This window comes from Anas acuta, chromosome 1 (assembly GCF_963932015.1).
Source record: "Anas acuta chromosome 1, bAnaAcu1.1, whole genome shotgun sequence".
NCBI lineage: Eukaryota > Metazoa > Chordata > Aves > Anseriformes > Anatidae > Anas > Anas acuta.
In genome coordinates, this window is record NC_088979.1 from 75,162,409 (window position 1) to 75,176,699 (window position 14,291).

At 39.2% G+C, this 14,291-nt stretch overlaps 1 protein-coding gene across 10 annotated transcripts in view; it reads left to right on the forward strand.

Moving 5' to 3' along the window:
- TBL1X (transducin beta like 1 X-linked) overlaps nt 1-14,291 on the forward strand; it is a 198,415-nt gene that overhangs the window by 171,884 nt on the left and 12,240 nt on the right. For all 10 annotated transcript variants that reach the window (XM_068682574.1, XM_068682540.1, XM_068682512.1 and 7 more), the window contains 4 exons: nt 6,253-6,394; nt 9,228-9,291; nt 9,395-9,492; nt 11,013-11,073. In XM_068682574.1, the coding sequence (XP_068538675.1) occupies nt 6,253-6,394; nt 9,228-9,291; nt 9,395-9,492; nt 11,013-11,073 (365 nt within the window). The remainder of the gene's footprint in view (nt 1-6,252; nt 6,395-9,227; nt 9,292-9,394; nt 9,493-11,012; nt 11,074-14,291) is intronic.

Genomic DNA, 14,291 nt, shown 5'->3' on the forward strand with positions numbered 1-14,291 from the left:
TTCAGTAGCGGGGGCAAACTTAGAAGTTTCCTGGGCCATCTTGAGGGCTGTTATCCTTAGTACTTTATTTAGGATCATTCAAATGAAGGCACTGTATTTGTTGATACAATAGATCTCCTTTAGCCGAGTCATCCTAAACAACACGCCTTATAAATGTATCTATACGTAAACGTATCTATTGTGGTATTTATTTGAATTTTATGGAAAACAGCCTTCAGGTGATCCATTAGCACAAGCACATTATCTAAGGAAAAATCCGTGGGGAGAAAGAATACCATACAGAATTATTCTTTAGGGACACCTGGTGGCGCCTGAGATGAAGTGAAGAATGCTGCTTTATTCTGGAGAATACCTGCACAGCTGAAGTTAGGCATCTACTCAAGTGCTCTGTCCCTCTGCAGGTACCTACATCTCTCAACTCATTATGTAGGGAGTTAAGACTCCTCAGTATAGGTGCTCAGACCTCATCTGTTGGCTTTGGCATTGGTAACTACTTCCTGGTATCCAGCTCACTGTCTTTACCAGTGCTTGCCATGCTATGTTGATAGGGTCTGTAGTTCATCGTCCTTGTATGCAAAGTTTAAACTGGGACTGAGGAACCAGTGGGTGATGAATTCTGCTGCAGAGAGTTAAGTAGTAGTAGATGGGTAAAGAGACGAGCACAGTGCAGTGATGTCTTACACAGCTTGCCATAAAGCTGGAGGACAATAATCAGAACCATTAGTTATATTTCTAAGGTAGAGGAATGCCCTCTCACTATTCCTTCAGTTAGGCTTTGCCCTTCAGAGTAGTAGGTCTTTATTAATAAGCTTTGCTGTTGATATTGGAAGCATATAAGTGCATGCATGGGTAGAAAGCACAGCCAGGTACTGTATCTCAAGCAGACTAATGTCAGTGCAATGAAAATGCAAATGACTTAGATTCCTGTGCATCTTGATCAGATTTTAGCCTGCTCGTAAGAAACAAAGTGAATTCAGTTAGCCTTCAAATAATGCAGCAATGAGTGAGTGCCTTATGAAGCTTACACGACTGAAATAGCATAGATTGCACAGCAAAAAATGAACCAGAAGGAAGGGACTGGATTGATGATGCCATTGCACAAAGAAGTATTTGAGATGTCTGGCATAATAATAGTGCAGGTTATCACCTACAGGTAAACTGTGTATTATGGCATTAGTTAAACAAGGGAGAGAAATTCCCTAAGGTATACAGTATGCTGCAGTTCTGTTTGTCCTTTATGAAGTAATGCTTCAAAAAATAAAACTGCAGTTAGTCTGATGTGCAAAAAATGAATTGTTAGATTCTATAGCATCCATATTGTGCTGCCCAGTCCTTAGTTTTCTTATGTTTCCCCATCTGCCTGATTGTACCCATCTGTTGTCTCCTTAAAAGAATACATACAAAGCCCTAACTATTAAATAAGTGAAATAACGCATTTGTTCTGTTTATATAGTGCCGAGCACAATTGAATCTCAATTTGTGGCAAAGTATTTTCTTCAAGCCCTGTTATTCAAGTAATAAATCCAACAATTCGTGCCAGTTTAGAAAGCAACCTGATGCAGTCTTCAAAGCACTAAAAGAACAATGCAGGTTCACGACCTAATCTGAAGCAAGCTGTGTAAGGGAATTTGTTGGCATAACAAATTATCCAAAATTAGAGCATTGGTTTCCAGAGTTAGTGAGTACCCCACTGACAGAAAGGGAGTTGTGTATTTGATGTTCCATCTACTCAATCTACGCAATGACTGTTAAGGGTGTGAAGGATAGCACAGGAATGTATAGTCTCTGGAGTTTGCAAAAGGCTATTTAAAAAATAAATGTGGAGACCGGAATTTCTCTAATCAAACAGTCAGAAAAACGTATTCTGCAACTGCTCTTCGTCTTCCACCACACCCATAACCCTTGAAGGGGAAGATGGAGGAGACCAGAGATACCAGTGAAGGCTATCAAAGGCATGGCTGTCACCAGGTGCTTATGAGAAGAGTGCTTGGATGTTACAAAGGGAAGCATTATAATAGCTCAGTAAAGTACATACATGCAGTTTTTTTAAAAAGATTCATTACACCTTATGAAGGCAATCAACATTCTGAAATGAATAATTGCACATAGTGTTTTTGAGTAGTTAATTATATATAAATAATCTTGAGATTTCGCCAGTCCCATCCATAATTCCAATTTTGCTCATACAATCCAGGTGTCCTCCTCTTCGAAGACTGATTTCTTCCACGAAATATCTTTTAATTTCTATTTCGTAATTGGCGACACACACAAGTTGTTACAGATGGCCGTGTTCGATGGGTGGTGCAGAAAACTCCTTACGGCTACGTCCACATTAGCAAACTAAACATGCCTGGGAATATTCCGAGGCAGGGAGGCCAGCTGGCACGCAGCGGCCAGTGTCTGTGCTAGCAAGCCATCCTGGCTGCCAAACGGGGCGGCTGCCCACGGGCCGCACGCTGGGGCTGTCTCTGGTCTGCTCCCTACAGCCAGGAGTTAGGCGGGGATGGGCCGGGCCCCGAGCGCAGCGATGCGCCCTAATGGCCCCGGTGCAGAGAGCCAACTCAAACAGGCCACGCGCTGGCCAGGGAGCGATCTGCCAGCTTGCTCGCATAGGTGATCATGGTCCAGTGACCCAGAATGTTCCTGAACATGTTTGAATTTCCCAGTATTGAAGCAGACTGTGAATGTCAAGGTTGCTGGAGCCTTGAATTTCAAAAGCTTTTCTGGTTGAATTTAAGATACTTCTGTCTGGACATCGAGGCGGTTTCCAAGATCACTCTCTGTTCTCTTACATCCAGCCATGCCCTTCCAGTAATTCTCGTGGCTGTGAAGCAGAAGAACTTGGCCTCATTCCCAAAACCCAGCAGTAGGTTTCTTGGCTTATCTTTGCTGACCTACACCGGCCTCTTTCACACAGGGGAACTTTGTATCTTGCAGAGCTCTGCGTGCATCTTTGCTCTCCTTAGTCAGCATAAGAATTAGCCATAAAAGCTGTTGTCCATAAGATCTTTTGAGTAAGGCTGTATATGGCAGAGGCAGGAAAAGATGTTGCTGGGATGTTTTCTGCCTTTATCTCAGGGGTTTTGCATAATGCTTTGAGTTACTATATTCCTCACTTCAGCTGTATAGGACCTGTTGTGAACTACCTCCTGAATAATCCTTTTGCATTACCATTTGAAGGAGTTGATTTCAACCCCTCCTAGACAGTGCCAGGTGTTAATTCTGCTAACCGTAAGTGCTTCTTCATTAGCAGGTGACTTTACTGGGGCCAATTTCTTTGTTGTATCAAATCTGTTAATGCATTTGGGTCAGCCATGAGGTGAGCTCTGTTTGAACAACCTGTTGCAGGGAGCAATACCACAGAATCAGCGGGACAGGCAGTACGTCTTCCGATAAAGCTTAGGCACCTAACTTCTCCCTCTGGGTACCTCTGAGGCACTTCCCTCTACAGAGTCTTTAGGAGACGCAAGCACTTACTTTACGAGACCTGTTTCATTAAGGAAAAGATAGGTGTGTAAATGAGAGGAGCTTCCTTCCCTTTATGCTTTTAATAATCTCTTTTAAAACAAAATAAAAAATCCAACCTGTCTAAGCCAAAAGTCTTAAATACATGTTAGCAATACTGGCTATCAAAAAAATCATAATTATCAGACTGCACCTGAAGCTTTGAAATACCAAGCTTCAACAATCATCTTGAAAATTTCTTTACACACTGCAGTTGTTTTAACCTCTCTGATAGCTATTATGGAATAGGGATTTATATGCCACAAATAAAATTCTGCAAGCGTTCTTCCACCTTGATTCATGATTATACAAGGGCTGAAGAGCATGAAATAAAATTCCTTCAGAAGTAAGCCTTCCTAAAATTTGGCAGTACTCTTCCGTAGTGCAGAACAGTATACCTATTACTCAAGTGTTCATGACTCGCATGTAGGAATGAGCTGCTTTATCATGCAGATAGAAATGCTTCTGCGAGCTAAGGAGATTAAATATCTTTCTGAATTGTGCTTGAACTATGGTTCTCTAATAAGGCAGGGTTCACTGAATCATTCAACAGAAATCAGAATACTTTCCAGAATAGAGAATACTCTTCTTTTCTTTTTTTTTTCCCCAGCAACAAAGGGGAAGACACACAAATACCCCTGCCACACACTGGTAGGCTTATAAAGCCTCTCTGCAGGGACACATAATAGCTTATGTAGCCTTAGGAAGAAGAAAATGGAAAAACAAAATTAAAATACTGGAAAATAAGATTGCCCAAGCATAGCCAGAAAACTGACTAAATAAAACTGTTGAAAAACAAAGCATAACCCTTTTAGAACTAGCAATAGGATATTGTGTTTGATAGCCAAGTGGCTGAGTGTTTTATTCAGAGTGTCCAATAACAAACTGGATTATTACAGTAAGGGCAGAACTGGCCCGGAGTCTCAGTAGTGGAGAAGCCAGCACTGAAGCAATTTCCTACTTAGCATGTTAACCAGTAACCCCAGCCTATGAAAGACTTATGTTCCCACTATTGTGAATTACCACAACTAAAAATGTTCCTCATCTTCTGAGCCTTATGATTAACTTCATTGATTTTTTTAGCCAATAAGTGCAAAATTGGTGTTCAGTTTTCTAAACCTTTGAAGAAGTTGTGTTACAACCCTAGCTCTGTATGATGACAAAAATTACCCTGATTCAAATTGTTTCTTAATCACTAATGTGAAAGATGTGTGCCAGCAATTAAAGAATGGCTGGCTAGCAGTAGCTTCTGGGTATCTTGCCAAAGCCCTGGCCAGCCATCACATCTCAGCCTGACACGGAGGGTTCAGAGGAGAGGGGGGCACATTCCCCAGGTGTGCCGTGACCCACCAGACCTCAGAGCCACCGATACAGGCAGAGTTTTTTCCTTTATGGTTAAACTACTGATCATGTAAAATCTGGCTAAATTATTGATACAATCATACACAAAGATCAGTCCAGTTGGATGCTCTGTTGGTCAGTATTTGCACTTGAAAAGTATGAAGTGTTTAAAATTTGCTTGGTACTTTTAGTATAAATAATTAAAATGTTTTTTTAGTGGACCAGAAGAAAATTTAAAATTCTCTTGCAATAGATCTCTTTTTCAGTAAAACACGAGTTATCAAAGCAAAAGTGGATCTCATGTTTTTAGTTTTCAAGGAAATACTTTTTATCTTTGCTCCTCTATGGGAAAGGAAGTTTTAGTCGTTACTTGAAAAAAAGGAAAAGCTAACACATCAGATGTATCAACAATAAAACGTAATGTTGACTGTATGAATTGTAGGAAATAGAAGAGAGATCCCAATGCTGCTCCAAGCTTCTGCGTACCGAATGTAAATGAAAATTACATTCTGGACAAAACAAGCAATCTATCTTACTTGATTGTTTTGGTTGTTGTTGTTGTTGTTATCGATCGTTTAAAAAGAGAGGGGCAGGGAGAAGCAAGAGACAAATCCCAGTAAACTAGAAAACATAATATCTTCCACCTTGCTGTAAATTGATTTCTGACCTCAGAGACATTTTTCATTGGAAGGAAGATTTATGCAAAGTGAAAACAAATATATAATTCATAAGGAGATAATAAGAAGTTTCTCACTTCCTCTTCACATTTTCTAGACAAAATCAAGGTTTCTGTCTTCCTAGAAAATAGTCTGACTATGAAGGAGGTTAAAATCCTCCATTAGGACCAGGGAACAGGCACTGCAGCAGCTCTGTCACACTGCTAGTGGTCCCTTTCCCCACAGCAGCTGCCAGGTGACACTGCTCCTCTGTGGATGGTAATGCTGCAGGTCCTGTCCTCCTCTCCTCAGTTTTCTGCCGCCCTGGGGAACACCAGGGACTCTGCGAGCCATTAGGATTTAATGTGTCTGTGCACCCCTTTCGTGGGAGGCATGTGGACACAGCCTGTGTGTTTCTGTCTCAATGTTCGTTAAGTTCCCCGAGACCATCTCAGTCATGGCAATGTGTCTGAAGTGCAAAATGCAGGGAGCAGACAAACGTACAACTTTTTGAATAAAGCAAATAATGTTATGTTGTGGGTTCGGATGATAGGTGTAACTTAATCATGTTTTAGCCTTTAAAATTTCTTCTTGCAGGTATGGGGAGTGCAGGAAGGTCAGAAATGGAGAGGAAAGTTGCATTTGAAATTCTGTGACATTATCTCAAATAAAAGCAGAAACAGAGGTTTTTATTTTGTTTGCTGGGTCACCACCAAGAGAAGTTTTCATCTCTGCGTGATTGCTTTTATAGATCTGGAGACTCAACGGCCAGAATATGGAATCTCAATGAGAACAGCAACAGTGGTTCCACTCAACTAGTTTTGAGGCACTGCATAAGAGAAGGAGGACACGATGTCCCCAGCAATAAGGACGTGACTTCATTGGACTGGAATGTAAGCTAGCTTCTAAGACTGTGCATGTTTTTTAACTGTCTAAATTTAATTCAGAGGCAATTACAGCTGCTGCTCTGTATCTTTTATATCTGAGGTGACCGGAACCTCTGTTCTAACCTACTGACCTCTTGTTTCAGATACCCATAATAGTCTGAACTTTCCCCTACATGCTGTCATTTTCCAGTACTGCTGGCATCTTCAAGCCTAACGATGATGTATTTATATAATCTATTTTTAGGAGCATGGGTAAAAATAAACTTAGCTGACTTTAAGAATGAAGATTAAATAAGCAATCTATGTAGTAATGAAAGCTGATTAATAACGTATTTGCATCTCATAACTACTTTATTTTGGCATGCAAGGACATAAAAGCACCAGTGAAGCTTTTTCTGAGATTGGACTGTCAAGATCTTCACCCATTTGAATTAATGTTGTGCATAACAAAATGTGCTCACATTATAGTCTGTCTTGAATGGAGCGTATGTAGTCGTTCTCTTTTACCTGTCCGCTTTCCAGGTGGAACTCTCTTGCCTGATCCTTTGCTAACTTTCATCCTGCAAAATCTTTCATCTATCTTAGATAATACAGTCGTGCACAGGGATGACTGAAGTGAGCAGAGGAGACAAATACTGTTAATCCTCAATGTCTGGGCGGTGTCTTTGGGCAGCATTAAGACTGCTTAATGTCTCCATTCTGTCACTGAACAGCATAAAAGGAACTTAAAAAAATCTTGCAGGAACCTTAATTAATTTTGAGATCACTTTCATTCTGTCCCTTTTGTTGATATCAGCACAGGCAAGAGTGATCACATTATTGTGGTTTCTTAGGAAAGCAGATTAAAAATTAAGTACCAGAAAGGATTCTCATCTGTTTCAGTTGCTGGACAGAGACCAAGATTTGATTAATCTTTACTGCAATATCATTGTCCTTCAGGTGAGCTAGGTGCTTCACAAAAGTTAAAGATAAGGCCACTGCACAAATCAGCTTCCCATATATATTGTTTATGTGACACGATGAAACAAGTTGATGAATAGTACAGAAAACACGGGTAAGTTAACAAAGCAAATAAAAATAAGGCCCGAGAATGTTTATTACTTGTTTCCTGTATACATCATGGTGAAGAAAAATTGTCAGGAAAAAATGAATTGACTAGGTAGAGGGAAGATGAAAGACAAAGACAAGCAAAGGTGCAGAGCAGTTACGAGAAAAGTCAAAAAGGCATACTTTTTCTAGTAGTTCTATGCCTTATCAATCTTCAGTGATCACTGATACAGTACTGCTATTGTGCTAGTACTTAATGTAGGGAAATGTTCCTAGTTTAAACCATTAAACTGCTTCCAACTTGCTTTGCGTTTTCAAAAGAAAAAAAAGTGAATTACCACCAAGGACTTTGGATAAACCGTATGACTCTTCGCTGAGCTTTCCTGCCCTTTTCCCTTTTGCTGTCACCTTTGTCCTTATCAGTGGTCCACGTAAGCGTATAGCACAGTGAAGTTGGCTTGGGTTTTGATGTTCTTCCCCCTACATCATTATACCTTTGACTTAAATCTACAGTTGTGCTGACTCACTGTCTATGGAGGGTTGAAGTGCACATAACGTTTTAAAGGATTATTGTATGCTTTTTCCTAGTGTTCTACTCATGATGCTAGAAATGCCATCTGCATTTATTGTTTATTTAGAACCACAATATTAATCATAGTCCACTGTGAAATTAACATAGTGCTTAATATATTGCATCAGTTCTTCTCTGTTTTATGTGATTTACGTTATAACAGGAAAGGTTATTTCTAGAGTTCATATTCAGATGATGTGCTTTGGTACCAAGGATAGGATTCATCTTTCTTAGATTTAGCCATCTAAGGCAGTCATCTCGGTTCCTTCTAAGGGACACGTGCATTCACAGCGGTCTGGGCTGAGTCTAAAGCAAATGGCATCACGAGTTAGCTCACATAGCTCCAGAAGTGGTGCTATTATTTGTGGAGGGAGACTAGGCTACTCCCTTAGACTAACTCCTGACTTGTGAAATTGTGGAGGTAAACGGGGTGAATCTCACTCCTAATCCAGATGCTAAAATGCTTAAAGACTAAATGCTCAGTGCTAACAGTACCTATCTCACCAAGTTACAGAGCCAAGTTCCTTTTTGATTACTCTCATTCTGGCCCACTAAATCTTCCACTGTTTGCCACGCAGGAGTTATCCTTCAATGAAGGCCTCTCTCCAGCAGAATACATACAATTTGCCAATTATGATTACTGGGCTTCTTTCCTCATAATTAGGACCCATGAGTTCAACTTTTCTGAGGCTGCCCACGATGGCACTGTGCCTCTGGGCATGTGTGGGAGTCTTTGTTTAGACAACTTGGAAGCAGTTTCTTTGTGTTAGGTAGCATTCAAGGTGTTAATGGTGAGTGTAGGTGGCTTAGGTTTTTAGGTCCTACTTTCAGGTATAGATGCCTGAAATTCACTTAACTGGGATTTAGTAAGGATTTACATGATTTGTTGATGATTTATAGGCTCTATATGTCTAAGATGTAGTAGTATCTGTTTGTTATCTGGAACAATCCCAAAGAATTTGTTATACCTTGTTTTCCTTGTCTAATCCTTTTGAATATTATCTGATGGTGTAGCCCAGTTTTTCAGAGGATGTTCGAGGGTTTTATTTCCTCTTCGTATTTGCAGTACTAACCTTTACTTTAGTTGATATAATAACGATACTATCTATTCTCAGTATGTGGCCTCAGATTTCCCATAAATCGTAACGCACAAACCTTAAAGTTTAGCTGAAGCGGATTTCATCTGGTATTGACCTTTGCCACTGATGTATATCCCAACAGAGTGACGGAACACTATTGGCTACAGGCTCATACGATGGTTTTGCAAGAATATGGACAGAAGACGGTAAGTCAAACAACAGTTACCGTTCTTAAGCAATTAACAGCAGTCAACTATAAGTTGGGCAATGTGTAAACAAATTGTAATGTTAACCTTTTCTTTATTCCAGGTAACCTTGCAAGCACCTTAGGTCAACATAAAGGTCCGATATTTGCCCTGAAGTGGAACAAAAAGGGGAATTATATTTTAAGTGCTGGTGTTGATAAAGTGAGTTTTAAAAATACATAATTCTAACATTTAAATGCGCTGACTCAGAGAGTGCTGTTGAATTCCATAAGGTTATTTTCTTCTGCTCCAGGAGTCCTGGGGAGTGTACCTTTCTTTAATTTGTTCTAGTGAGTGTTGGATTAATCACTTAATTCTTGGATCAAGTGATTGATTACATTTTTGAGGCTATGTGTACATTTTAAGTGTAAAAGTTTTTTAAAAAACAAACTCCATTTGCCCCCTGTGTAAAATTGCATCTTAAATGTTTCTGTTGAAGAAATAACTGCTTCCACTGCTTATGTTTATAGTTTTATCAACTGTAACTATTTCAAGGATGGAAGTTATCTTACAGGTACTGCAGTTTTTAGCTCATCTAATTATTGAAACTTGTATTTGAATAAAATATATATGGTTTCCTATGCAAACATGCAAAATATGGTGGTTCTGAACTCAAAATCAAGCCAAACATGGTAGTTTCAGCTGAGTGCATATTAGAGATTGAAATGACAGATGATTGCTGATGATGAGCAGAAACCCATTAAAAATGAAACTGAAAAATAAACACAGCGTTCATCTTACCTAACTTTTGATGTCTGAAAAATTAGATGCATCCTTGGCTTCCTTTTAAAATATGGAGAGAAAAATGGCACTTCCAAGTGATGAGTTGCATGGCCTGTGTTACAGTTAGATGCACAGACAGCACTCCTCTCCTGCATTTGACAGAGGCAGTCTAGGGAAATTCGCTCACACCTGTACATTTGATTTGTAGGATAGATGAATCCCATACTTGTGAAAATGGAGTTTTATGCCTTTTAATACTAGCTCATATCCAGCTACGTTTATCTCCCAGTAGTAGTTCCCCATAACAGCAGTGATTCTTAAGATGATCATCAACACCAAGGGGAGGAACCCTGAATTTATTTTCTGAAAGTATGTACTCCCAGTAAATTGATGGTTCACCCAGAAGGTAGTACTGAGTTGGGGAATTGCTTATGTGTGCTGCAGGTATGGTTTAAACCTGTAGTAGGCAAATTACACTTCTGTCTGTCCCACCCTACCACAGTGGCAATAAGTGATTTGTACTCTGCTGTTAAACATTTTGCTTGGCGATTTAATTATTAGAAATGTAGTATCGCTTCAGTTTGCAATAGAATTCAACTTGGATCTTGCTAAAAAGGAAAAGTCTTACTTGCAGAAGATAATTGAGACAGCTGTAACAAAATGCTTATTAAAATCTTGTGGTACTGTTCTCTAGCATTATTCAAGAAGAAAATGTCCATTCTTAGCCGTTACATTACTTCCTCTGTAGGGGTGATACTTCTATATCTACACTTATATAATTATTCTGTAATATTTGGAAGTTATTTCTGTTGATTCAGCTGTGCAGCACACAAGGCTCTCTGCAGTCAATAATTTTATCAGTCCATCTTTTACAATTGCTCCTTAGTGAGTGCTCTCTCTCTTTGCTTTTTCTGAGCTGAACAGTCACTAACCCTTTTTTTCCCTTCTTCCCAATGCAGACAACAATAATTTGGGATGCTCACACAGGAGAAGCTAAACAACAGTTTCCTTTCCATTCAGGTAATTCCTGCAGAATTCAAATTAGTAAAACTAAATACACATTTTAATTTTGCCAGTCTAATTCATCCTTCTGTAAGAACCTGTCTGCCAGAGGAAAGCAAATTTTGAACCAGGATCTTTGTGCCCTAGCTATCCTGACTTTTGTGGGTTTGTCCCTTTTTCAGAAGGATGGGTTTCTGTGAGAATCAGTTTTGAAAGTCAAAGTGAACTCTACGAGAGGATTTATATATCAGCTGTGCCTGCTCAGCTGAATGTTTGTACCATTATCTATGTGCTTAAATAGTATCAAGGTTAATATGGAGACTTCATAAAGAAGCAAATGTGGATCTCTCAGCAGCTTGCTTTCACCACTGCAAGCATGAACGTCCTCAGGAATTTCTCAACTTTTAATTTTGACTTGAAGTTCTTCTGTATTGCTTTGTCTAATTATCAGAAGTCAACTGCCAACACTGAGTTCCTAAACCTTACTTGGACAGTCATTTGTGCATCTTGTGCATCTTCTTTTCAAGAAGATGGGAGATGTCACAGATACTGAGTAATTTGGAGTAACAGGCAGTCATTGATGTAATCTTAAATTCACCTGAGACCAGACTTTTAAGAGGATGACTGAATTCATGATCCAAACCTGATAAGTTGTCGCAATTAAATATTTTTGATGGGCATAGTCAAACTGAGTTTAAAGCCATCAAAAACATTCCAGATTCTGATGCTAGAAATGTTCAACACCCTGTGTGTTCGCTGTAACAAATCCATTTTTCATACAGCAGACTTACAAGGTGCTTAATGGTGTTTAAAAACATATTTATCTTGTGATTTTAAGAAGCTAATTGGCACATTTTTCAACTCCGTTTCTAGTTGGTCTCATTCTCAAATTTTCACAGATGTTATTAATATGCAGTAGCAATAGAAATGGTTATTCGACAGAAAACAAAACATATGTCTGTGCACACAGCATATCCATACTGGGCATTTTTGTCACTCATCTTCTCGTTGATGTATCTATCAAAACTGTTCCACTACAGCAAACTTTGCACTGTGTAGTGACGTAGGTAATGAAATTCCTAGGCCTACTGCTTCCTATCTATTGATGTAAGTGGTTGCGGACTCAGAGCTGGGTTTCCCCTTCAGAATCATGTTCATTGAAGTGTGGCTATCTTAGCAATGATGTGCATCAGGGACACATTGCTCCCGTCTCCTCTTAGCAAGTTGAAAACATGCCTCCATCTCACAGTGCAATCTGTTGACGTACACCTACATTAACAGACTTCAAGAAAAATTGTTACTACATGTGTTGTTTATCTTTGGACCATGAGACACAACTGAAGTGGGGATGTGGAGAGGCTATTGTTTTTTCTCTTATTTCAAATATGTTTTCATAGGAAAGTAAAGCAGCTAGTTATCAAGACAATTGTTGATAGGCAAAAAGCATATGACCAAAAATAAACCCTGTAAAATCAGCAGGAGTCTTCATTCCTACATGATTTTAAAGACACAAAGACTTCATCTTGATCTCTTGTATCACCTGTTCACCAGAACAAACTTAACAGCAAGTTACTCACTGTATTTGGCATCTGAAAACCTTGTTTATAACCTCAAAGTTTCTTAATGGCCTCTTGCCCTTACTTTTACTGGATGACATTCTAGATGTTTTTAAGCACTTGGCCAGTATCCTGTGTTTTTGGAGACACTTTGACAATTAAATTACTTGCGTCAGAAACTACATTTGGTGTTTTTTTCCACACCATTTTATGTAGTTATTAATCCAGTAAATATATGATTAAATACACCAATAAATGAATCAGTATTAATTACCAACACTATATGATTCAAATTATTCTGTAATGAAAATCCATTCCTTTAGTTGCCAGTGGCTCTCAGAAAATTACTTTTCAACTCATATGTATCATACTAGATATTAGCCCTGAAGGCATACAGCTATCAATGAAGACAGACTTTTTGTTTGCTCTGAAACAGTAATACAAAGCTTGCAGCAGGAGAAACAAAATCCTTTGCTGTTCCTGATGCTCATTCATGTTCATAGGAAATCTCAGAAGTAATCTGCCTTCCTCACACAAATTTCCTTTGTAGTTCTGCAATGCAGAAATTCCTTAACTGTCATGGAGATGTATTGGGCTTTTTCATTAGTATTCTAGAAAATATTAGTATGTGATACAGTTTCAGCCCTCAGTTCTCATTTAAAGAGCTATCTGATGATTCAGAAGGTGATGTGGTTCTATCTCACTTTGCAGTTCATGAAAATCAGAACAGGAAAAAGCATTTAAGTATAATAGGCTTGGCAGAACAGGTATCTTTTTACTTCTGTATTATAAAAGTGTTTCTCTAAAACGTCTTTGAGTAAGGCATTTCTTGATTTCATTTTAATGATAAACTTCCATTATGCTGTTGCCAGGAAGAGATTCAACTTTGCTATCTAAATGGTGGTCTCGTTCTGATGCATCTGCTTTTCACCAGAGTGTGCAGAAAATGAAGAATTCTGTATTTCAGCATGACTTATGTTATCCTCTGGAGGGCAGCTAAACTCTTTCTTCTGGGGTGGGAGGGGGAAAGCACAAACAAACTGTGTGTGAGGAGTCCCCACCTGCTCCTGTGCATGCTTTCAGTCTGCAGTGAAGTGCTGTAAAAGTTTGTGGGTTTTTTACACTTTTGCAAAGTGTGTGTTTTGCACGCAGGTGCTGGTTACATGTTCAGGTGCTACCTGTGTACAAAGTTTCATTAGTTCAATCTTCATTAATGCCAAACCCACTATGGAAACAACCTCTGATTTCAGATGGTCTTGACCAATGTACCTATTTTAAATCAATTCCCAGACAAATGAAACTGAACATAGATGTTACTGATCCATGTATGTCTTCACAGAACAACAGGTTTGCACTGGCTGGTGCATAAATACTGTATAAAGGAAGATGGCCACGTGCTGCTTCTCCCTCCTGTATGCTGTGTCTGGAATTCGTAGGACCATTTTATGTGCTTATTCAACCCAGCCCCAGCTGAAATCATCCCCTTTTTTTCAGAATTAGTTTTCTTCCAGCTGCTTTGTAGAACTGGCTTACAGAGGAATGCAAGGAGGGTGGAAGTAGACACAGGATGGTATTGCCCACTCTTACCCAAAAGATTCACAAATAGATCTACAAATCAACCAGATTATCTAACTGCAAGAGAAAACATGGTGCCTTTCAGGCACTCCCTGTCATCCCTGT